Source organism: Anolis sagrei, chromosome 9, assembly GCF_037176765.1.
Source record: "Anolis sagrei isolate rAnoSag1 chromosome 9, rAnoSag1.mat, whole genome shotgun sequence".
NCBI classification, from domain to species: Eukaryota; Metazoa; Chordata; class Lepidosauria; order Squamata; family Dactyloidae; genus Anolis; species Anolis sagrei.
This window is the reverse complement of record NC_090029.1, coordinates 13,768,377-13,793,376: the sequence shown is the minus strand read 5'-3', so window position 1 is coordinate 13,793,376 and position 25,000 is coordinate 13,768,377. Positions and strand designations below refer to the sequence as shown.

Here is a 25,000-nt window from a genome sequence, read left to right as displayed (position 1 = left end):
TATGTCAAGCTTAACGAGGCAAAATTTGCCATTAATCACATTCCTTAAGCGGCTGAGGGTGGAAAGGAAGGGGCCTGAGGCCAGGAATTGTGGGAGTTGAAGTCCAAAACACCTGGAGGGAAGGCCCAAGTTGGCCCATGCTTGCTCAACCCATTGGCAATGTTCATTACACTAACAATGGGCAAGAAAACCCATCCAGGGCTATACTTTTGGACATGTTCGTCCAATTTCTCAGATACTTTTGGGTGGATCAACATTGCTACATGATGTGATTTCAAAATGCAGATTAACTGCACTGAACTGGATTGAATGGCAGTGTAGACTCATCTAATCCACTTCAATGCAATTAATCTGTATTCTGGAAACCGCATCATAGGACAGATCCAGCCTTGAAAGAGTCACGATGCTTTTTGCAAAGGCTCTCGATATTCCAATCCTAATAAAAACCCAGTTCCTCCCACTAGATCAGGCCATCAAGTGCTAATCAAGCTGGTCAGTTGAAACATTCACACCTAGCTCCAACAGACAAGAGTCCTTTGTCCCACCCTGATCATTCCACAGATATATAAACCCATTTTCCAAGTTCTAGAGGCAGGGTTGGTTCATCAGGTGCTCTGCTATGGCTGACTTATCTGGTTGGAGTAGTCTGCAGTGCCTTTCTTGTTCCTTGATTCCTTGAGATTTAAAAACTCAAAAATTACAACAGCAAAACAACAGAGAGTCAACAATCAGGCACATCAAATCACCTCTCAAAGAAAGATTCCCCCAGGCACTTCCAAGCCATTGAATGCTAATCAAGGTGATCAGCTGAAACATTCACACCTAGCTCCAGCAGACAAGAGTCCTTTGCCCCACCCTGATCATTCCACAGATATATCAACCCACTTTCCTAGTTCCAACAGACCTCACTACCTCTTAAGATGCTTGCCATAGATGCAGGCGAAACTTCAGGAGAGAATGCCTCTAGACCATGGCCATATAGCCTGAAAAGACCTACAACAACCCATTATTATTATTATTATTATTATTATTATTATTATTATTATTATGAACACTGCTCTATGCAGTCATGCTAGTGGCCACATGACTTTGGAAGCATCTATAGCAGTGGTTCTCGACCTTCCTAATGCTGCGACCCCTTAATGCAGTTCCTCATGTTGTGGTGACCCCCAACCACAATGTTATTTTTGTTGCGACTTCACAACTGTCATTTTGCTATTGTTGTGAATCATAATGTGAATATCTGATATGCAGGATGTATTTTCATTCGCTGGACCAAATTTAGCACAAATACCCGATACGCCACATTTGAATACTGGTGGGGTTGGGCAGGGGGGATTGATTTTGTCATTTGGGAGTTGTAGTTGCTGGGATTTATAGTTCATTTAACTCCCATGACCAACAGAAAATACTGGAAGAGTTTGGTGGGCATTGACCTTGAGTTTTGGAGTTGTAGTTCACCTACATCCAGAGACTCAAGCAATGATGGATCTGGACCAAACTTGGCACGAATTCTCAATATGCCCAAATCTGAACACTGGCGGAGTTTGGGGAAAATAGACCTTGACATTTGGGAGTTGTACTTGTTGGAATTTATAGTTCGCCTGCAATCAAAGAGCATTCTGAACCCCACCAATGATACAATTTGGTCAAACAGAACCCCCATGAGCAACAGAATATACTGTGTTTTCTGATGGTCTTTGGTCATAGAATCATAGAATCAAAGAGTTGGAAGAGACCTCATGGGCCATCCAGTCCAATCCCATTCTGCCAAGAAGCAGGAATATTGCATTCAAATCACCCCTGACAAATGGCCATCCAGCCTCTGCTTAAAAGCTTCCAAAGAAGGAGCCTCCACCACACTCCGGGGCAGAGAGTTCCACTGCTGAACGGCTCTCACAGTCAGGAAATTCTTCCTAATGTTCAGATGGAATCTCCTCTCTTGTAGTTTGAAGCCATTGTTCCGCGTCCTAGTCTCCAGGGAAGCAGAAAACAAGCTTGCTCCCTCCTCCCTGTGGCTTCCTCTCACATATTTATACATGGCTATCATATCTCCTCTCAGCCTTCTCTTCTTCAGGCTAAACATGCCCAGTTCCCTAAGCCGCTCCTCATAGGGCTTGTTCTCCAGACCCTTGATCATTTTAGTCGCCCTCCTCTGGACACATTCCAGCTTGTCAATATCTCTCTTGAATTGTGGTGCCCAGAATTGGACACAACATTCCAGGTGTGGTCTAACCAAAGCAGAATAGAGTGGTAGCATTACTTCCCTAGATCTAGACACTATGCTCCTATTGATGCAGGCCAAAATCCCATTGGCTTTTTTTGCCGCCACATCACATTGTTGGCTCATGTTTAACTTGTTGTCCACGAGGACTCCAAGATCTTTTTCACACGTACTGCTCTCGAGCCAGGCGTCACCCATTCTGTATCTTTGCATTTCATTTTTTCTGCCAAAGTGGAGTATCTTGCATTTGTCACTGTTGAACTTCATTTTGTTAGTTTTGGCCCATCTCTCTAATCTGTCAAGATCATTTTGAATTCTGCTCCTGTCCTCTGGACTATTGGATATCCCTCCCAATTTGGTGTCATCTGCAAACTTGATGATCATGCCTTCTGGCCCTTCATCTAAGTCATTAATAAAGATGTTGAACAGGACCGGGCCCAGGACAGAACCCTGCGGCACTCCACTTGTCACTTCTTTCCAAGATGAAGAGGATCATAGAATCATAGAATCAAAGAGTTGGAAGAGACCTCATGGGCCATCCAGTCCAACCCCCTGCCAAGAAGCAGGAATATTGCATTCAAATCACCCCTGACAGATGGCCATCCAGCCTCTGCTTAAAAGCTTCCAAAGAAGGAGCCTCCACCACACTCCGGGGCAGAGAGTTCCACTGCTGAACGGCTCTCACAGTCAGGAAGTTCTTCCTAATGTTCAGATGGCATCTCCTCTCTTGTAGTTTGAAGCATTAGTGAGCACTCTCTGTGTTCGTCCACTTAACCAATTACAGATCCACCTCACCGTAGTTTTGCCTAGCCCACATTGGACTAGTTTCCTTGCCAGAAGGTCATGGGGGACCTTGTCGAAGGCCTTACTTCGACCTTACTGGTGACCCCTTTGACACCCCCTCGCGACCCCTCCAGGGGTCCCGACCCCCCAGGTTGAGAAACACTGATTTACAGACAACGCGGGCTCTTCAGCTTAGGAATGCAGATGAGCATCACCCCCCAGATTTGGACTCGACTAGACCCAATGTCAAGAGAACACCTTTACCTTTACCTAAGATTTCAGCAAAAAACATGCTGGGGCCTTGACAGAACAAATAGTTCAAAGATAGGAGATTTCCTGTGATATCTTTTGAATGGGCTCCAAGAAGCGTCACCATTTTGGGGGTTGAGGAAAGAAACAAGTTTCAACTCGATGTCTGTTACATTCAGTGGGCAGATCTCAACTTGTCTAGTATCTAACCATCTTTAGAAAGAAATCCAGGCAGTTGTGATCTGTTGACCCAGCTGAGGACATGAGTGACAAGTGTTTATGGGTTGGCAAGCCAACAGGCATGCTCGGAGATGCTCTGCGGTAACTGCAAAGTGGTTTATTAATCTTACGTTGTATACACACACATTGGAAGGGCTTTGCTTGGTTTACAGCTGTTAACGGAATGACCGTCATATGGAAAGTAATATCCTGATAGTGCAAAAGGAAGAATGGAAACTGCGTTGGGAATTGAGAGGGATTCCTTCTGTCTACAGAGATAAGGAAATTCAAGAGCTGCTTCTTGAAATTGCTGGCTAGCTGATTGCATCCATTTCCAAAACAGAAAAGGATTGTGCAAGAAATATGTGGGATCAGAAAGGAGTTGCAGAGGTTTCTCTCTGTCTCAACATCCCGAACTGAACCAAGCCATCACGCAAGCACAACTGTAACTGTTGGGTCTGACAACATTTTGAGGTCGCTCACCTCAAACAGTGGTTCATTCCAGAGCATTTGTTGCTTAATGCAAGTATAAAGCTGGCTGCGCCAAAATGGCACAGAAAGAGTTGAGATGGTGGACTAAAAGGCCTTGAATTTATATTTATACACTAGCCGTCCCCTGCCACGCGTTGCTGTGGCCCATTCTGGTAGTCATGGGCTTTCTGTGTGGGAGGTTTGGCCCAATTCTATCGTCGGTGGGGTTTAGAATGCTCTGAGATTGTAGGTGAACTATAAATCCCAGCAACTACAACTCCCAAATGCCAAGATTCTATTTCCCCCAAACTCCACCAGTGTTCACATTTGGGCACATTGAGTCTTCATGTAGAGTTTGGTCCAGATCCATTCTTGTTTGAGTCCACAGTGATCTCTGGATGTAGGTGAACTACAACTCCAAAACCAAAGGACACTGCCCACCAAACTCTTCCAGTATTTTCTGTTGGTCAGGGGAGAACTCTGTGCCAAGCTTGATTCAATTCCATTGTTGGTGAGGTTCAGAATGCTCTTTGCTTATAGGTGAACTATAAATCCCAGCAACTACAACTCCCAAATGACAAAATCATAATATTTTGAGTGATGGTAACTCCTTGTGTTGTGAGATGTTTTGTTGCCCAATTTGGTGGGATTTCGTTCATTGGTTCTTTTGTTTTTAGGGTACACATTACGCAGAGAACATTTTTATATATATAGATGGCTATAATATCTCCTCTCAGCCTTCTCTACTTCAGGCTAAACGTGCCCAGCTCTTTAAGCCGCTCCTCATAGGGATTGTTCTCCAGACCCTTGATCATTTTAGTCACCCTCCTCTGGACACATTCCAGCTTGTCAATATCTCTCTTGAATTGTGGTGCCCAGAATTGGACACAATATTCCAGGTGTGGTCTGACCAAGGCAGAATAGAGGGGTACCATGACTTCCCTGGATCTAGACCAGTGGTTCTCAACCTGGGGTCCCCAGATGTTTTTGGCCTTCAGCTCCCAGAAAGCCTAACAGCTGGTAAACTGGCTGGGATTTCTGGGAGTTGTAGGCCAAAAACATCTGGGGACCCCAGGTTGAGAACCACTGATCTAGACACTATGCTCCTTGTCAGGTGTTACAATGTATTGTAATGTAATATAGCTGAATCATGCACTGATAATAGGCTTCTATTGGAAACGCTGAGTCATGCATTAACTGTATATAGGGAATCATTTGGGGAATGTGTTCTGGCCTAGTCCAAGTGATTGTGAATGATGTAATCGTGGGTCCGAGTTAAGTTAATGAGTTGGGAACCAATCAGAGATTGCTATGTGTAATTGTATAGAATTGTATATAAGGAAGTCATATACAGTGTATATTTCTCCTTGTGCTGTGATGTTGTTCGTCGAAGGCTATATGTAATTAAAAGAACCGGTCTGCTAAGACAAGATATAACTGTATGCTGTGGTAAGTTTGTAATATCATCTAGACTGGGGGAAAGACAATGGTAAAACTGACAATGGCCGGGCATGTGCTGAAGTATCCGTAAAAGAGTTCCAGAGTGACTGCAAGCTGTGGGAGCAGTTGACTGAAAATACTGTGCAGGAAGAAGCTACTGGAAAGCGCTGAAGTTGTGCAACTGATCTGCTGCTAAATTGTGAAGTTAATCTCAACACTCCTATTGATGCAGGTCAAAATCCCATTGGTGGCAAAAAAAAAAAAAAGCCAATGGGATTTTGGTCTGCATCAATAGGAGTCTAGTGTCTAGATCTAGGGAAGTCGTGCTACCCCTCTATTCCACATTGGTCAGGCCACACCTGGAATATTGTGTCCAATTCTGGGCACCACAATTGAAGAGAAATATTGACAAAGTGGAATGTGTCCAGAGGAGGGCGACTAAAATGATCAAGGGTCTGGAGAACAAGCCCTATGAGGAGTGGCTTCAAGAGCTGGGCATGTTTAGCCTGAAGAAGAGAAGGCTGAAAGGAGATATGATAGCCATGTATAAATATGTGAGAGGAAGTCACAGGGAGGAGGGAGCAAGCTTGTTTTCTGCTTCCCTGGAGACTAGGACGCAGAACAATGGCTTCAAACTACAAGAAAGGAGATTCCATCTGACCATGAGGAAGAACTTCCTGACTGTGAGAGCCGTTCAGCAGTGGAACTCTCTGCCCCGGAGTGTGGTGGAGGCTCCTTCTTTGGAAGCTTTTAAACAGAGGCTGGATGGCCATCTGTCAGAGGTGATTTGAATGCAATATTCCTGCTTCTTGGCAGAATGGGGTTGGACTGGATGGCCCATGAGGTCTCTTCCAACTCTATGATTCTATGAATGAGAAAGCCACTCTTTGTTGCAAATCCAAAGTGTCACATTTCTCCAAAATTCCACAAGTGAAATCTGAGACACCCGTGGCCACGTATCAGAATACGCTCAGAGGGCAAAAGTAATCAACGGGGAAGAAAACTCAAGCGAGGAGAAGCTGTAGCAGTTTGCTTTTACTTACTGCAAAGATGCTGCCTCTCTTCTCTTCTCCCATCGCTGATTAAATGGAATGCATTCTGGCCCTTTCTACACTGCCGTATAATCCAGATTATCAAAGCAGACAATCTACATTATCTGCTTTGAACCGGATTGTATGAGTCTACACTGCCAACATTGAAAATCTGGGCAAGACTAATGTCTGATATTGCACTTGACTGTTCTGGGGATGCTTTTACACAATCAGAGTGGGTTGTAAACATCTAAAGCGTTCCTTGCTCAAGTTTTCATAATACTGAATTCTAATTGGTTTTTTAAGTATGCAAGAGCTAGCTCATATCGTATTTTATGTAGTATTTTAAAGGTGCACCTCGTCATTGATTTATGTGGCGTTTTAATGATTTATGTAATATTTTAATGGTGCATTTCGTATTGTATTTAATAGTCTGATTTTTATGTATTTGTTTGTTCGGTGGCGCAGTGGGTTAAAGCACTGAGCTGCTGAGCTTGTTGACTGAAAGGTTACAGGTTCGATTCCGGGGAGCGGCGTGCCAACCTAGCTTCTGCCAACCTAGCCGTTCGAAAACATGCAAATATGAGTAGATCAATAGGTACCGCTCCGGCCACATGACCTTGGAGGTGTCTACGGACAACGCCGGCTCTTCGGCTTCCGCTGTCAGCCCTAGCTTCTGCCAACCTAGCCGTTCGAAAACATGCAAATATGAGTAGATCAATAGGTACCGCTTCGGCCACATGACCTTGGAGGTGTCTACGGACAACGCCGGCTCTTCGGCTTAGAAATTGAGATGAGCACCACACCCCAGAGTCAGACATGACTGGACTTCATGTCAGGGGACAACCTTTACCTTTTGTATGTGAAAGACCTATGGTCTAAGCCAGGTATGGGAAAACTTGGGCCCTCCGTCTGTTAGGAATTGTGATAGTTGAAGTCCAAAACATGTGTCAGGCCCAAGTTTGCCCATGGCTGGTCTACGCATTGAATAAACTCTACACTGCCATATAATCCAGTTGAAAGCAGATAATCTGGATTTTATACGGCAGTGTAGAAGGGACCTGAGTTTGCTGCAAACGAAGCAAACCAAGGACAAAAAAGGAGACATTTCAACGGCAGCTGGAAAAGTGAGACGTCGGGAAATTAACTGGGACTAATTTGCCTGTTTCTAGTCATCTCCATTCAAGGCTTTGTCTCGTCAACTGACCCATTCTTCCCATCCAATCAGCCGTACCTTAGACCATTCTGATGCTTCCCAGATGGAGACGCAGTCTCGGCCTTCGCAGCTTTGGAAGGCGGTGGGCTTGGGAGCGAGGCAGTAGAGATCCCTGGTGTTGACGTAGGTGCCGTTCTGCAGCTGATAGACGCAGGTCACTTCTCGGCGCTGGGTGCCCTTGGCGCAGGTTGCGGAGCAAGGACTCCACTGCCCTGCCACCCACCTATGGCAGAAACAGGGAATAAAGAAGAACAGAAGCCATGAAACCACAAGCAGATACAGGTGAACCACTGTTCATTGCTGTCAAGTTGACGTCAACATTATTATTATTATTATTATTATTATTATTATTATTATTATTATTAATGCGCTTGTATACCGCTAATATCTCAGCCTAAATCGGCGACTCATTGCGGTTTACAACAATTAAAAAACAGTATTCAGTTAAAAGCATAATACACATATACAGTACAAATTATTGGGCCACCAATAACAATCCTATGCATCTCATAACTGGAATCGTAATCCAAAATTCATCGTCCGTGTATAACCAATCCTTTAGTCATCAAAATTCATTGCAACGGATTAACCGAATGCTTGTTTGAACATCCATGTCTTCAATCTTTTCCGAAACACCATCAGCGAGGGGGCTGATCGTACCTCTATGGGGAGGGTGTTCCAAAGCCGGGGGGCCACCACAGAAAAGGCCCTGTCTCTCGTTCCCGCCAGCCGCACTTGTGAAGCCGGCGGGATAGAGAGCAGGGTCTCCCCAGAAGATCTTAGGGTCCTGGTGGGCTGATAGGCTGAGATACGTTCGGAAAGATAAGTTGGGCCAGAACCATTTAGGGCTTTAAAGGCCAACGCCAGCACTTTGAATTGAGCCCAGTAGCAGATCAGCAGCCAGTGGAGCTGGTGCAGCAGAGGAGTTGTATGCTCCCTGCGCCCCGCTCCTGTTAGTATCATGGCTGCTGCCCGTTGGACTAATTGGAGCTTCCGGGCTGTCTTCAAAGGCAACCCCACGTAGAGAGCGTTGCAGTAGTCAAGGCAGGATGTAACCAGAGCGTGGACTACCGTGGCCAAGTCAGACTTCCCAAGGTACGGTCGCAGTTGGCGCACAAGTTTTAACTGTGCAAATGCTCCCCTGGTCACCGCCGAAACCTGGGGTTCCAGGCTCAGCGATGAGTCCAGGATCACACCCAAACTGCGAACCTGTGTCTTCAGGGGGAGTGCGACCCCATCCAACACAGGCTGTAACCCTATGCCCTGTTCGGCCTTACGACTAACCAGGAGTACCTCTGTCTTGTCTGGATTCAATTTCAATTTGTTCGCCCCCATCCAGACCGTCACAGCGGCCAAGCACCGATTCAGGACCTCGACAGCCTCCTTAGTAGCAGGTGGGAAGGAGTGACAGAGTTGGACATCATCTGCGTACAAATGACATCGCACTCCGAAACTCCGAAACATATGACAACTCAGTGAAAGAATCATAGAATCATAGAATCGTAGAGTTGGAAGAGACCTCATGGGCCATCCAGTCCAACCCCCTGCCAAGAAGCAGGAATATTGCATTCAAATCACCCCTGAGAGATGGCCATCCAGCCTCTGTTTAAAAGCTTCCAAAGAAGGAGCCTCCACCACACTCCGGGGCAGAGAGTTCCACTGCTGAACGGCTCTCACAGTCAGGAAGTTCTTCCTCATGTTCAGATGGAATCTCCTTTCTTGTAGCTTGAAGCCATTGCTTTTAGTCCTAGTCTCCATGGAAGCAGAAAGCAAGCTTGCTCCCTCCTCCCTGTGGCTTCCTCTCACATATTTATACATGGCTATCATATCTCCTCTCAGCCTTCTCTTCTTCAGGCTAAACATGCCCAGCTCTTTAAGCCGCTCTTCATAGGACTTGTTCTCCAGACCCTTGATCATTTTAGTTGCCCTCCTCTGGATACATTCCAGCTTGTCAATATCTCTCTTGAATTGTGGTGCCCAGAATGGGACACAATATTCCAGGTTTGGTCTAACCAAGGCGGAATAGAGGGGTAGCATGACTTCCCTGGATCGAGATACTAGACTCCTCTTGATGCAGGCCAAAATCCCATTGGCTTTTTTTGCCGCCACATCACATTGTTGGCTCATGTTTAACTTGTTGTCCATGAGGACTCCAAGATCTTTTTCACACGTACTGCCCTCGAGCCAGGCATTGTCCCCCATTCTGTATCTTTGCATTTTGTTTTTTTCTGCCAAAGTGGAGTATCTTGCATTTGTCCCCGTTGAACTTCATTTTGTTAGTTTTGGCCAATCATCTCTCTAATCTGTCAAGATCATTTTGTATCCTGCTCCTGTCCTCTGGAGTATTGGCTCTCCCTCCCAATTTGGTGTCGTCTGCAAACTTGATGATCCTGCCTTCGAACCCTTCATCTAAGTCATTAATAAAGATGTTGAACAGGACCGGGCCCAGGACGGAACCCTGCTGATGGCACTCCGCTCGTCACTTCTTTCCAGGATGAAGAGGAAGCCTTGGGGGGAATCACCCTCTGGGTTTGTCCATTTAACCAATTACAGATCCATCTCACCGTAAGTAAGCTCAGAGCTTTCTCTTTTTTCTCCCCCCCCCCCCCAAAGTTAAAATGAACTCTTGTCACGGTGAAAGAGAGCGGCCCCTTTAAGATGTTCTTGGTCAGCGAATATGCCAAGCATGCATTTCTAATATCTGGGTGGGCAAACACACATGGAAATTTAAATTCTACAGAGGCAACGGGAATGTGCTTCGGGAAACGTTTCCACTTGGCAGCGCCCGAAGTGCGAATGTGTGGCTGACCTGGAAGGAGGGAGGGAAGGAGGGAGGGAATGCATGCAAGGTGTGGCTGTTTGTTGCCATAGTGCCGGTGGCAAAACCACCAATGAGAGCACCATCCTGAGCTGTCCGACCAAGGAGAACCACTCTTGATTTTACGACTACGGTAAGTATGCGCAGAAATTCCACACCAAAAGCAACAATCATGGAACGAGGGGAGAGGATTAAGTCCGTGGAGCGGTGCAGTTTAAATTTCTCACTCTCCATAGAACAGCAAAACGACCCTCCACTCAACCCTGAAAGGCTTCCTTGGAAGCCGCCGAAAACATTTAAAGTCCTGGTGTAAACAGACAGGAAACTGGATTGTTGTAGGTTTTTCTGGGCTATATGGCCATGTTCTGGAGGCAATTTTTCTCCTGACGTTTCGCCTGCATCTATGGCAAGCATCCTCAGAGGTAGTGAGGTCACCTCACTACCTCTGAGGGTGCTTGCCATAGATGCAGGCGAAACGTCAGGAGAAAAATTGCCTACAGAACATGGCCATATAGCCCGGAAAAACCTACAACAACCCAGTGATTCCGGCCATGAAAGCCTTCGACAAGACAGGAAACTTCTACAGCCTTTCACATGGAAACCCGTACAGCAGTGGTTCTCAACCTGGGGTTTTTGGCCTACAACTCCCAGAAATCCCAGTTAGTTTGCCAGCTGTTAGGGTTTCTGGGAGTTGTAGGCCAAAACACCTGGGGACCTACAGGTTGAGAACCACCACCGTACAGAATAGAAATAGGATAGCGAAACACTGGCAATCATCTTGGAGAATTCCTTGAGAACAGGAGAAGTCCCAGCAGACTGGAGGAGGGCCAACATGTTCCCAATCTTCAAGAAGGTCAAAAGAGGACCCAAACAATGACCAGTCAACCTGACATCAAGACCAGGAAAGATCCTGGAGCAAATCATGAAGGAGGCAGCCTGCAAAAGTCAGTATGGAGTCCTCAAAAACAAGTCAAGACAGACTCATCTGACCTCTTACAAGCGTGGTAGATGCAGGGAATGCTGTGGACAGAGCATCTCTTGATTCCAGCTAGGCCTTCGACAGAGTCCCCCATGACCTTCCAATATGGTCCAGGCAAGGCTACTATTCAGTGGATCTGCAATTGGTCAAGGAACCAAACGCAAAGGGTGCTTCTCCCCAATGGTTCCTCTTTCTTCATCTTGGAAAGAAGTGACTAGACAATTTTTCCGAAATTGGAGTCAGTGCGTGGAGTTTAAGGATCAAACCTCTGAAAGATCCCCCCTTCTTTGTGGGGTACCCCAAGGTGCAATTCTCTCCCCTCTTTTTTTCAACATCTAAGTTAGATCCCTCGCCAGTTTGGCTCGGAGACTCTGCCTGGCCTGCTATCAATATGCGGATGACACCCTTTTGCGTTTGGAGTCTGGAGTAACGTCAACACCAGACAATTTCACCTTATGTCTGGAGGCTCTGTCTAACTGGCTACATGCTAGTAGACTGAAGGTGAATCCGGCAAAGACTGAGATCCTTTGGCATGACCGCCCAATAGGCCTGGCCTATCCGTTACCTACCTTTGATGGTGCTGCTCTATCGCCATCGCCTATCGTTAAGAGCTTAGGTGTCGTTTTGGATTCGCAGCTGACAATGGAAGCTCAGGTCGCTGCTGCCAGCAAACAGGCCTTTTTCCATCTACGACAAGCGATGCAATTGGCACCCTACCTGTCGGACGAGGCTCTGGCAACAGTCATCCATGCCACGGTCACATCTAGGCTGGACTACTGTAACACCTTGTATGTTGGCCTTCCTATGTCTACGACCCGAAACTCCGTATTGTGCAAAATGCTGCAGCCAGGTTACTTACAAAATCGCCTATGAAATGTCATATAACACCAGTGCTGCGACATCTACATTGGCTTCCAATTGATTATCGTGGTCTGTATAAGATGCCAGTTCTGACCTTTAAAATTTTATATGGCCAGGGTCCATCCTATCTTAGGGACTGTCTCTCCTTCCATCATCGGAGGTCGACATGATCTTCCCAACACGATATACTTTATATACCGGGTCCTAGAGAAGAGCATTTGGAAAGCACCAGGCGCAGGGCTTTCTCTATTTCTGCCCCTGCCTTATGGAATTCCTTGCCACCCTATATGAGAGCCATGCGCAACTTAGGGCTTTTACTCTAGCACTTAAGACCTGGCTTTTTACTAGAGCATTTGATCTATGTTAATTTATTAATATCTGTTTGTATGTATTTTATTCTGTACAATTTTGCTATGCAAATCGCCTAGAACATCTCGGATGGAGGGCGATTAATAAGTAATGATGATGATGATATGAAAGATAGCCTCAAATAAGAATCTTTATAGTTTTTGTATAAGCGCCTTACCTTGACTGGCAGGGATGCACGTTGCACCTTCTGATTTGAGGCTCTGGACGGGTCACTCGCTGGCAAGCGCTGTCATTCACCAACATCATGCTCTTGTTAACTATTTGTGTACAGGACACAATGGTTTTACGTTCCCCTGAAAGCAAAGTGTACAGGAGTTGATTATAAATTGTATGATTTTAACTGTATTTGTGTTTAGATTGGCTGCAGTAATGCTGGAGCGGCCTAAGTCAGAGGAGTCCTCCATGTGCGTTGCCATGGAGACCAATGCAAGAGAGAGGGAAGTGGGAGGAGCTTAGAGGGGAGAGTTTGAAAAAACGACAGTTAAAAATCAGTTAGGGTTTAGGTTTAGAGGAGTTAGGTTCAGAGGAGTGAGGAGTTAGGAGTTGGGAGAGAAGGAAAGGAAAGGTGGCGGAGTGACTTGTGAAGCAAAGCTTTGAGGCTTTGAAAAGCTGGGTTTGGCTATTTGAAGTTTCTCAGGCTAGTGCAGCCGAATGGTGAAACAGAGCTGGTATTCTTTTAGTCTAAGGAGAGGCTAAAGAATAGTTTACTTAGTATTTGATCTAGGGAGGATCAAATAAGGGAAACATCCCTGTATTGAAACTTTGTCTGAAACAAGTGCTCTACGTCAGAAAGATACTGTGTTACTTGAAAGAATGAACTGTTAAAGTTACAAGTATTATTCCAAGTGCAACAAGGAAAAGTTACATCTTGCAACCACATGCTGTGTACTTAATAAAATTGTTAACTTTTATTTGAAGATTGCCTCAGCTCCATCTATTCTGTGTCCAAAGTGCCATTTCTCACAATATTACAACTTACCTCACGTGGTGGCAGAAACGCAGGGAAAAGTAACCAAATAAAACTACATTCTTCTCTCCAGTCACGCTACAGTATATACAGTGTAATTACTACTAAGTTATTACTTTCTTAATAAAGGAGGAGGTGCAATTGAACAGCCTCCCTTCCAACTTGATGGTAAATTTGGTTCCTAATCGGCAACCTCCATTGCAAATCGGAGTGTTCTTTTAAAATTGGGAACTGGGGTAAAATCTCCTGAATACTGGTTCCTTTCAAATTGATGGCAACAATAAATCATCCCTCCGCTCCCTTGCTTCTTTTCACAAGGCAAAGGAAAGAAGAATAATTCTGGGGTGGAGCATCTCTGTTTATTATTACTGTGTTTCCACACTACTGACTGAGCAGCAGATACACCAGCAGATACAGCGATGGTGAGAAGGCTTTGTTGCCGTAACGGGTTCTCTTGGTGCAAAACAACCCTGCCTTTTAAACCAGGGAGAGCCCCAAATGAAGAGTTTGCAAGATGTTGCAGATCAAGGTGCTGGGAAATTATGGTGACAATACTCTGAAAGTCTCCATGTGCATTGGGACAGGAAAGTCCTGCCTTAGCTGCTTGTTTCAATGGATCATGCGCCTTATGAACCTGCAAGGACTTTAAGATCATCTGGAGAGGCCCTGCTCTCAGTCCCGCCATCATCACAAGTACAGTTGGCGGGAATGAGAGATGGGGCCTTCTCAGTGGTGGCCCCTTGGCTATGGAATACCCTTCCTGGGGAGATTAGATCGGCTTCCTTGCTCCTATCATTCCGGAAGAATCTTAAGACATGGCTATTTGAGCGGGCACTTGAAAATATGGAGTAATGGATATAATAATTGTGCTGGTACGGCTGTACCAGGAGCTCCAATTTCTTTTCCTTTCTATTGAGTGTTTGCATGTATTCCAAAGTTCCATGCATTTTGCAATAAGGTGGCTTCCCTTGGTTTGCAATAATAGGGCCAATGACCCATCAATTATCGTTATGTTGTTTAGTTCCGCCCCTTTTTCTGGGTTAAGAAAGGGAAAAGGGGATCTCTAGTTCAGTTCACACAGAGAAGCCTTTCGTACAGGACGTGAATCAGTTCCACCTGTAGAAAGCTTCGTCTTTTACAGCTTAGCTGTGGGGATCCAGTCCCACAGCTCTACAGAGAACTACAGCATAGCCTTTGTTGGGGAATTTAGTTCCACAACTCTACAGCCACCTGGGTTTGAAGGACCTGAGTAGGGATGTTGATGATTGAGGTGCTTGGAGACATCCTAGTCAAATAACAACAAATGCACTATTTTCAAACATCTCTGAGAACCTCTGGTAATCGGTGGCAGGCAACTCCAGGTGAACTAATAAACAAGCTTCACCTCCTCCTGGACCGTGCTCTGACCTACAAGAAGCACTGACTGAATATCAAGCAAAAAGTGGGTGCTAGAAACAATATCGTACGAAAGCTGACTGGCACAACCTGGGGATCACAACCAGACACAGTGAAGACATCTGCCCTTGCACTATGCTACTCTGCTGCTGAGTATGCATGCCCAGTGTGGAACACATCTCACCACACTAAAACAGTAGATGCGGCTCTTAATGAGACATGCGACATTATCACGGGGTGTCTGCGCCCTACACCACTGGAGAAACTACACTGTTTAGCCGGTATTGCACCACCTGACATCCACCGAGAAGTAGCAGCCAATAGTGAAAGGACCAAGGCAGTGACATCTCCAGCTCATCCCTTGTTTGGGTATCAGCCGGCACACCAATGATTTAAATCAAGAAATAGTTTTCTAAGATCTACAGAGACACTCGCTGGAACACCTCAGCAAGCGAGAGTCCAAAAGTGGCAGGCTCAACCCAGAACCTCAACCAATAGTTGATACGAAATGAGAGACTCCCCCCTGGGCACACTGAAAACTGGGCGACTTGGAAGGCGCTGAACAGACTGCGCTCTGGCACCACGAGATGCAGAGCCAACCTCAAGAAATGGGGCTACAAAGTGGAATCCACGACATGCGAGTGTGGAGAAGAGCAAACCACTGACCACTTGTTGCAATGCAACCTGAGCCCTGCCACATGCACAATGGAGGACCTTCTTGCGGCAACACCAGAGGCACTCCAAGTGGCCAGCTACTGGTCAAACGACATTTAACCAACTACCAAGCTTGCAAACTTTGTGTTTTGTCTGTTTGTTTGTTTTGTTCTGCTAGAAATGTAACACAATTGTCTGGTTGCCCCTGACACGATAAATAAATACCTCCTCCACACTGGACACTGCATCCTTCCCACCCACTATGGGTCCAGATGTACAAGGACTCCTGCTGAAGGTCGGGTTCATTCCTGATTTCGGCAGAGTAGTTCACAGGGATGGTGTACTCGTAGTGGATCCCATAGTTCTGGTCATGGAATAACAGCACCTGGCAGAAAGAGCAGGAGATCGACTTTCACTGGGGTGGGGGGATATGAGCCAAATAAATGAAAAAATAGATGAAGAAACCACGAAAATGAACAAAATATGGCTCCCAGTATTAAAAAAAAACTCTAAAATCATAACTGTAAAAAAACAACAACACTCAAAAATAGGGGAATTCCAGACAAGAAACTATCAGGGCCAACTAATCACCTCCCAACAAAGGATTCTCCCAGGAAATAAGAAGCCAGACCTTGAAACTGCTAGGCCATTCAATGCTAATCAAGGTAGCCAATTGAAACTTTCTTACCTATATCAAACAGACAATAATTCTTTCTCCCACCCTGGACATTCCACAGATATATTAATCTCACTTGCCTATTTCCCAACAGACCTCACAATCTCTGAGGATGCCTGCTAAAAATAGTTGAAAGAGTAAAGCAAACTAGGTTCTTGTGGGTTTTTTCGGGCTATAGGGCCATGTTCTGGAGGCATTTCTCCTGATGTTTCGCCTGCATCTATGGCAAGCATCCTCAGAAGTAGTGAGGTCTGTTGGAATTAGGACAATGGGTTTATATATCTGTGGAATGGCTAGGGTGGGGCAAAGAGCTCTTCTCTGCTGGAGCTAGGTGTGAATGTTTCAACTGACCACCTTCATTAGCACTTGAAGGCCTGTCTGAGCCAGTTGAAACATTCACACCTAGCTCCAGCAGAGAAGAGTTCCTTGCCCCACCCCAGCCATTCCACAGATATATAAACCCATTGACCTAATTCCAACAGACCTCACTACCTCTGAGGATGCTTGCCATAGATGCAGGCGAAACGTCAGGAGAAATGCCTCTAGAACATGGCCCTATAGCCCGAAAAAACCCACAAGAACCTAGTGATTCCAGCCATGAAAGCCTTCGACAATACAGTAAAGCAAACTTTCACTGGAAGCATTTCAGTGAAAGAAAAACAACCACTGTTGGAAATAGAAACCTTTTACAAGCTTCCTATATTAGTTATGTGTTATGTATATAATTGGGATTGCTTACAATATTGCATGTATATGATTTAGGATGCAGTTTTCCCTTAACTCTATGTTGTTTGAGGTTGTGGGAGGGACTGATGACCATGTGACCAGATCTGGGACTATTCAGGCTGAGACTCCATTTTTGAATTCAGTGCAGTTTAGAAGTCAGTCCGTACAGTATGCAATGGTCACTCCAAGAGAGCTCAAAGACAGAGAACAATGAGTCACTCATTGCTTCCCTGAAACTGTCAATCACTGCCTTACCTTCCAAACAAAACAACACTCAGAGCACCTAGTCTCAAACACACTCAGAATTCTAATTCACTCTAATAATAATAATAATAATAATCATCATCATCATCATCATCATCATCATCATCCTTTATTTATACCCCGCTAACATCTCCCGAAGGACTCGGTGCGGCTTACAAGAGGCCGAGACCCAAGACATCAATAAAACAACAGCATAACAAATACAACAATAAATAAACTCATAAAACAGGCAATAAACATTAAAACAATAGCAATTAACATTAAGCAATAACACCATGACACATTTAAAACTAAGGCCGAGCCAATGTAATGATTAAAAAATTTTAAATGCTGGGCATGACAGCTGAAATAGATAGAATTTTAGAGATAAGTGTGATGTGCAGACAATCTTAAATCTCTAGTAAAGTGCATTTGGGACATGATGCTTGGAGTTTCCTATTCTGGGAAGGCAACTGGAACAACCACGTCTTCAAGCTCTTCCTAAAAACTGCCAATGTTGGGGCTTCTCTGATGTCCTTGGGGAGAGAGTTCCAGAGTCGGGGGGCCACGACAGAGAAAGCCCTGTCCCTCGTCCCCACCAATCGCACTTGCGACGCAGGTGGGATCGTGAGCAGGGCCTCTCCAGATGATCGGAGAGATCGTGTGGATTCATATACGGAGATGCGGTCACGCAGGTAGGCGGGTCCCAACCAGTTTAGGGCTTTGTAGATACACCTGCACCTTGAATTGGGACCAGAAAATGAATGGCAGCCAATGGGGCTCCTTAAACAGGAGGGTTGACCTCTCCCTGTAAGGAGCCCCAGTTAACAACCTGGCCGCCGTCCGTTGGACCAGTTGGAATTTCCGGACCGTTTTCAAGGGCAGCCCCACAAGAGCGCATTACAGTAGTCCAATCTGGAGGTGACTAAGGCATGGACCGGAGCCCCCGGTGGCACAGTGGGTTAAAGCACTGAGCTGCTGAGCTTGTTGATCGAAAGGTCGCAGGTTCGATTCCGGGGAGCGGCGTGAGCTTCCGCTGTGAGTCATAGCTTATGCCAACCTAGCAGTTCGAAAACATGCAAATATGAGTAGATCAATAGGTACCGCTCCGGCGGGAAGGTAACGGCGCTCCATGCAGTCATGCCGGCCACATGACCTTGGAGGTGTCTACGGACAACGCTGGCTCTTCGGCTTAGAAATGGAGATGAGCACCACACCCCAGAGTCAGACATGACTGGACTTAATGTCAGGGGACTACCTTTACCTTTACCAAGGCATGGACCACCCTGGCCAGATCCGCCTTCACGAGGTACGGTCGCAGTTGGCGCTAAGACAAGGCTTACCTGAAGCAGAAGGAGCAAAGATAGCTTCCTGCTTCCTCAACTTCTGTGGGAACTCAGCTGCCACTTGAGCTCAGGCCCTGGCTTAAACGGGAAGCAAACACTCACTCCCAGAGAGCTTCAAAGAACAGGGAACAATGAGTCACTCATTGCTTCCCTGAAACTGTCAATCACTGCCTTGCCTCCCAAACAAAACAACACTAAGAGGAGCTAGTCTCAAACACACACTCAGATTTCTAATGCAGACAAGGCTTACTTGAAGCAGAGGGAGCAAAGATGGCTTCTTGCTTCCTCAACTTCTGTGGTAACTCAACAAAGCAACACTGTGCTGCAGGCTACGCAACCAGACATTAAGCATGGATGCCAGAAATTGAAAGCAACCCACTTTAATCTTGAAGTATCTCATTATAATTAATAGTCCTGCTGAATTAAGATGGCATTGATTAGATACACATTAGATTTGGGAGCGGGTGGGTTTGCAGCGCAGGTGCAGCGCTGGAAAGTACGCTTGTACTGGGATAAGGTTGGAACAAAGATGGGCAGCCCAAGGGGAGGGCGAGCAGGCAGGTGATACTGTATCTCACTGCAGTGAAATGGTACGTGCACTTACTGGGGGGAAAAGCCTGAGATGGCACGAAGCCCAATGAACAAATCAAACCCCGAGCAAACACAGTAATACATTATCTGATACGCAGCAAGGGAATGGTGCCAGGTAGAACTGATCTGACCCTCCGGCAGCTGGAGGCATCTGCAACTGCTTAGAGCTCCAAAAACAAGACAGACCTGATACAAATCAAGAGTTGCTCTTTTCGTTCCATAGGCAAAAACCCAGGGGCCACTCCCTTTCCTCCCGATAAGTGCAACAGATGAGGCTGGAAACTGAGAAGGAAATGCTCTATCTGTAGAAGAGATCGGTGTGCAGAGCCAGCTCCGCAAGAAGGAGAAGAACAACTGCAAAACGTTCCATGTTCTGCCCCTCCATTTCGCCTTGAACACTCGGAAGAGCTTGAAAGTGTTGGCCTTTTCCAGAGCAAGAACACCTTTGGGGGAGTGGCAGCCCCAATTTGTCTTTTGCTGGGAACTTTTCCAAAAACAGTAGCTTTTCTGTATTGTCGAAGGCTTTCATGGCCGGAAACACTGGGTTGTTGTAGGTTTTTTCGGGTTATATGGCCATGGTCTAGAAGCATTCTCTCCTGACGTTTCGCCTGCATCTACGGCAAGCATCCTCAGAGGTAGTGAGGTCTGTTGGAACTAGGAAAAAGGGTTTATATATCTGTGGAATGACCAGGTGGGACAAAGGACTCTTTGTTGGAGCTAGGTGTGAATGTTTTTATTCACTGGACCAAATTTGGCACAAATACCCAATACGCCCAAATTTGAATACTGGTGGGGTTGGATGCGGATTGATTTTGTCATTTGGGAGTTGTAGTTGCTGGGATTTATAGTTCACCTATAATCAAAGAGCATTCTGAACTCCACCAACGATGGAATTCAACCAAACTTGGCACACAGAACTCCCATAACCAACAGAAAATACTGGAAGGGTTTAGTGGGCATTGTTTCAACTGACCAGCTTGATTAGCATTTGATGGCCTGGCAGTGCTTGGGGCAATCTTTTGTTGCACCTGATGAACCAACCTGGACGTATCATATTATTTAAGAACACAGAAATGCTGGACCACTCTAACAACCACCATGTCAGACTACACAGAGAAGCCATGTCAGACTACACAGAGAAGCTGGAGCTAGGTGTGAATGTTTCAACTGACCACCTTGATTAGAATATAATGGCCTGGCAGGGCCTGGGGGAATCTTCTGTTGAGAGGTGATTAGATGTCCTTGTTTGTTTCCTCTCTGTTGTTGTACTGTTGTAATTTTAGAGGTTTTTTAAATACTGGTAGCCAGATTTTGTTCATTTTCATGGTTTTCTCTTTTCTGTTGAAATTGTCCACATGCTTGTGTATTTCAATGGCTTCTCTGTGTAGTCTAACATGGTGGTTGTGAGAGTGGTCCAGCATTTCTGTGTTCTCAAATAAAATGCTGTAGATCCATCCTGAGCATCATTCAGATTGGGCATAATCCACAATCCGCATCTTGTTATTATCAGGAGCACAAGAAAATCACATATTCAAGTGGCTTATGATTTTTAAAAACCAAGTATATTGGACAACATAACTATAATGTACAGGAAGCGCAAAATGGCTACCATTGAGCAGCACAACATACAAACTATCTACAGACCCACCAAGAAAATCCAACAAATGCTACGTTGAGCAAAGGCCAAGAGGGATCCTCTCACTTCTGCAGGAGTCTACCGTGTACCATGCAGCTGTGGACAAGTCTACATAGGGACCACCAAAAGCAGCATTGCCCAAACACGAATCAAGGAACAGGAAAGGCACTGCAGACTAATTCAACCAGAGAAGTCAGCCATATCAGAGCACCTGATGAACCAACCTGGACACAGCATTTTATTTGAGAACACAGAAATGCTGGACCACTCTCACAACCACCATGCCAGGCTACACAGAGAAGCCATTGAAATCCACAAGCATGTGGACAATTTCAACAGAAAGGAAGAGACCATGAAAATGAACAAAATCTGGCTACCAGTATTACAAAAACCCTCTAAAATTAAAACAGCAGAGTGAAAACAATCAGGGACATCTAATCACCTCTCAACAAAAGATTGCCCCAGGCACTGCCAGACCATTATATGCTAATCAAGGTGGTCAGTTGAAACATTCACACCTAGCTCCAGCAGACAAGAGTCCTTTGTCCCACCTGCTCATTCCACAGATATGTAAACTCTTTTTCTAGTTCCAACAGGAACTTGCGACTGACCAGGAGTACCTCTGTCTTGTCTGGATTCAATTTCAATTTGTTCGCCCTCATCCAGACCGTTACAGCAGCCAAGCACCGGTTCAGGACCTGAACAGCCTCCTTAGTAGCAGGTTGGAAGGAGTGACAGAGTTGGACATCATCCGCGTACAGATGACATCGTACCCCGAAACTCCGGATGATCTCCCCCAGCGGCTTCATGTAGATGTTAAACAACATATTGAACCCTGTGGAACCCCACAAGACAATGGTTGTGGGGTAGGTGTCCCCCAATAACACCTTCTGAGAACGACCCTCTAGGAAGGACCGGAGCCACTGCAAAACAGTACCTCCAAGGCCCATTCCCGCGAGGCGTCCCAGAAGGATACCGTGGTCGACGGTATCGAAGGTTGCTGAGAGGTCCAGCAGAACTAACAGGGACACACTCCCCCTGTCTAGCTCCCGGCGTAGATCATCCCACTAAGGTGACCAAGACTGTTTCAGTGCCATATTTATTTATCGTGTCATCCGCAACCAGAACATTGTATTACATTTCTAACAGAACAAAACAAACAAACAGATAAAAAACCCACAAATTTTGCAAGCTTGGTAGCTGATTAAATGTCCTTTGACCAGTATTTGGCCACTTGGAGTGCCTCTGGTGTTGCCGCAAAAAGGTCCTTCATCGTGCATGTGGCAGGGCTCAGGTTGCATTGCAGCAGGTGGTCAGTGGTTTGCTCTTCTCCAGACTCGCATGTCATGGATTCAACTTTGTAGCCCCATTTCTTAAGATTGGCTCTGTATCTCGTGGTGGCAGAGCGCAGTCTATTCAGCGCCTTCAAAGTCGCCCAGTCTTCTGTGTGCCCAGGGGGGAGTCTCTCATCTGGTATCACCCACGGATTGAGGTGCTGGGTTTGAGCCTGCCACTTTTGAACTCTCGCTTGCTGAGATGTTCCAGCGAGTGTCTCTGTACATCCAAGAAAATTATTTCTTGATTTAAGTCGTTGACATGCTGGCTGATACCCAAACAAGGGATGAGCTGGAGATGTCTCTGCCTTGGTCCTTTCACTATTGGCTGCAACTTCCCGGCGGATGTCAGGTGGTGCAATACCGGCTAGACAGTGTAATTTCTCCAGTGGTGTAGGGCGCTGACACCCTGTGATAATGCGGCATGTCTCATTAAGAGCCACATCCACTGTTTTAGTGTGGTGAGATGTGTTCCACACTGGGCATGCATACTCAGCAGCAGAGTAGCATAGCGCAAGGGCAGATGTCTTCACTGTATCTGGTTGTGATCCCCAGGTTGTGCCAGTCAGCTTTCGTATGATATTGTTTCTAGCGCCCACGTTTTGTTTGATGTTCAGGCAGTGATTCTTGTAGGTCAGAGCACGGTCCAGAGTGACTCCCAGGTATTTGGGTGTGCTGCAATGCTCCAGTGGGATTCCTTCCCAGGTAATCCTTAGAGCTCGGGATGCTTGTCTGTTCTTAAGGTGAAAGGCACATGTCTGTGTTTTAAATGGAAGACTGTCAAGCCAGACTGTGCCGAATCCAGATAATCCGTGTCTTCCAAGAATACCTGGAGTTGTGAAGCCATCACACGTTCCAGGACTTTGCCCAAAAAGGAGAAATTGGAAACTGGCCGATAGTTGTCGAATCGAGTGGGGTCCAGTGGTGGTTTTTTCAACAGCGGTTTTATTATAGCTTGTTTTAAGCTCACTGGAATGCTGCCTTTCCGAAGGGTACGCTCCAAGCAGAGCTCCAGATATGGCTAAGTATGGGCCTAGGCTCGTCCCAATAGTTGATGCGTCTACTACTGACTAATGGTTTTCTTCTGGGCTGGGCCGAAACCCGAAAGCATTGAAAAGTAGGTGGGTGGGTAGTTGGTGAGATGTTTTATTTTGCAAACATCTGCTGTGCGTGGACTCGTTGACCCAGTGGGTCCTGCCTTTGTGAAGACACCCACCAGGCCAGATAGCCCTGAGGCCCTTCCAGCCCTTGAATTCCGCCAAAGCAAGCTCTTTGCTGGGTCTTTCTTTCTTTACGAAACCGATCTGTACGAAAAACAGACAAATATCTTTTGCAAGATGCGGGGAAATAAAGGCACATCTGTAGCTACAGAGCAGGGCTTTATGAGTCTGAGATGGAAGCCAAAGCTAAAACAAACCAGACAATCAGCAATGGTTTTAAAGCTTTTTGCAGGTTCCAAAAAGTGCAGTCCTTGCCAGCGCAGGATGCGAAGCCCCGCCTTGCCCCTGGTTGCAGCAAACGAGATGTTAATGAGTTTGCTGAATGCTGACAGACGGACGGAGAAGGAAGCCTTCCTATCGGGTGGAGGGAGGCAGGAATCTGGGGAACGGCAGGGCTGGCCTTGCGTTGCCAAGCGAGCGCTCAAACAGACCGAGCTGCTGCTACGCAAACACTCGTTTATACAAGAAACATGCTGACCATCACACTTTGCGGAGAAATGCCCAGGACATTTGTGAAATGAAGGATACGTTCCTTTTAATACACACACAGGAGCAGGATTCAAAACGATCTTGACAGATTAGAGAGATGGGCCAAAACTAACAAAATGAAGTTCAACAGGGACAAATGCAAGATACTCCACTTAGGCAGAAAAAACAAAATGCAAAGATACAGACTGGGGGACAATGCCTGGCTCGAAAGCAGTACGTGTGGAAAAGATCTTGGAGTCCTCGTGGACAACCAGTTAACAATGTGATGTGGCGGCAAAAAAAGCCAATGGGATTTTGGCCTGCATCAATAGGAGCATAGTGTCTAGATCTAGGGAAGTCATGCTACCCCTCTATTCCGCTTTGGTTAGACCACACCTGGAATATTGTGTCCAATTCTGGGCACCACAATTCAAGAGAGATATTGACAAGCTGGAATGTGTCCAGAGGAGGGCGACTAAAATGATCAAGGGTCTGGAAAACAAGCCCTATGAGGAGCGGCTTAAGGAGCTGGGCATGTTTAGCCTGAAGAAGAGAAGGCTGAGAGGAGATATGATAGCCATGTATAAATATGTGAGAGGAAGCCACAGAGAGGAGGGAGCAAGCTTGCGAAACAATGGCTTCAAACTACAAGAGAGGAGATTCCATCTGAACATGAGGAAGAACTTCCTGACTGTGAGAGCCGTTCAGCAGTGGAACTCTCTGCCCCGGAGTGTGGTGAAGGCTCCTTCTTTGGATGCTTTTAAACAGAGGCTGGAGGGCCATCTGTCAGGGGTGATTTAAATGCAATATTCCTGCTTCTTGGCAGGGGGTTGGACTGGATGGCCCATGAGGTCCCTTCCAACTCTTTGATTCTATGATTGCTGGATGGCCATCTGTCAGGAGTGCTTTGATTGTGCTTTTCCTGCATGGCAGGGGGTTGGACTAGATGGCCCATGACGCCTTTTCCAACTCTATGATTCTCCTACTCCATATATTCCCTATGGATATGAGGGTTGTACTATATCACCTTCTCCAAATCCAATTTTTTCCCCTACATGGTTATGTGTGTGCATCTTACTTCTAC

At 46.0% G+C, this 25,000-nt stretch overlaps 1 protein-coding gene across 2 annotated transcripts in view; it reads right to left on the bottom strand.

Annotated features, from left to right (window-relative positions):
• The window catches only part of ADAMTS17 (ADAM metallopeptidase with thrombospondin type 1 motif 17), a 262,297-nt gene that overhangs the window by 17,521 nt on the left and 219,776 nt on the right, over positions 1-25,000 (bottom strand). For both annotated transcript variants that reach the window (XM_067471299.1, XM_067471300.1), the window contains 3 exons: positions 15,902-16,061; positions 12,818-12,953; positions 7,652-7,856 (listed from right to left, as the gene is read on the bottom strand). In XM_067471299.1, coding sequence (XP_067327400.1) covers positions 7,652-7,856; positions 12,818-12,953; positions 15,902-16,061 — 501 coding nt within the window. The remainder of the gene's footprint in view (positions 1-7,651; positions 7,857-12,817; positions 12,954-15,901; positions 16,062-25,000) is intronic.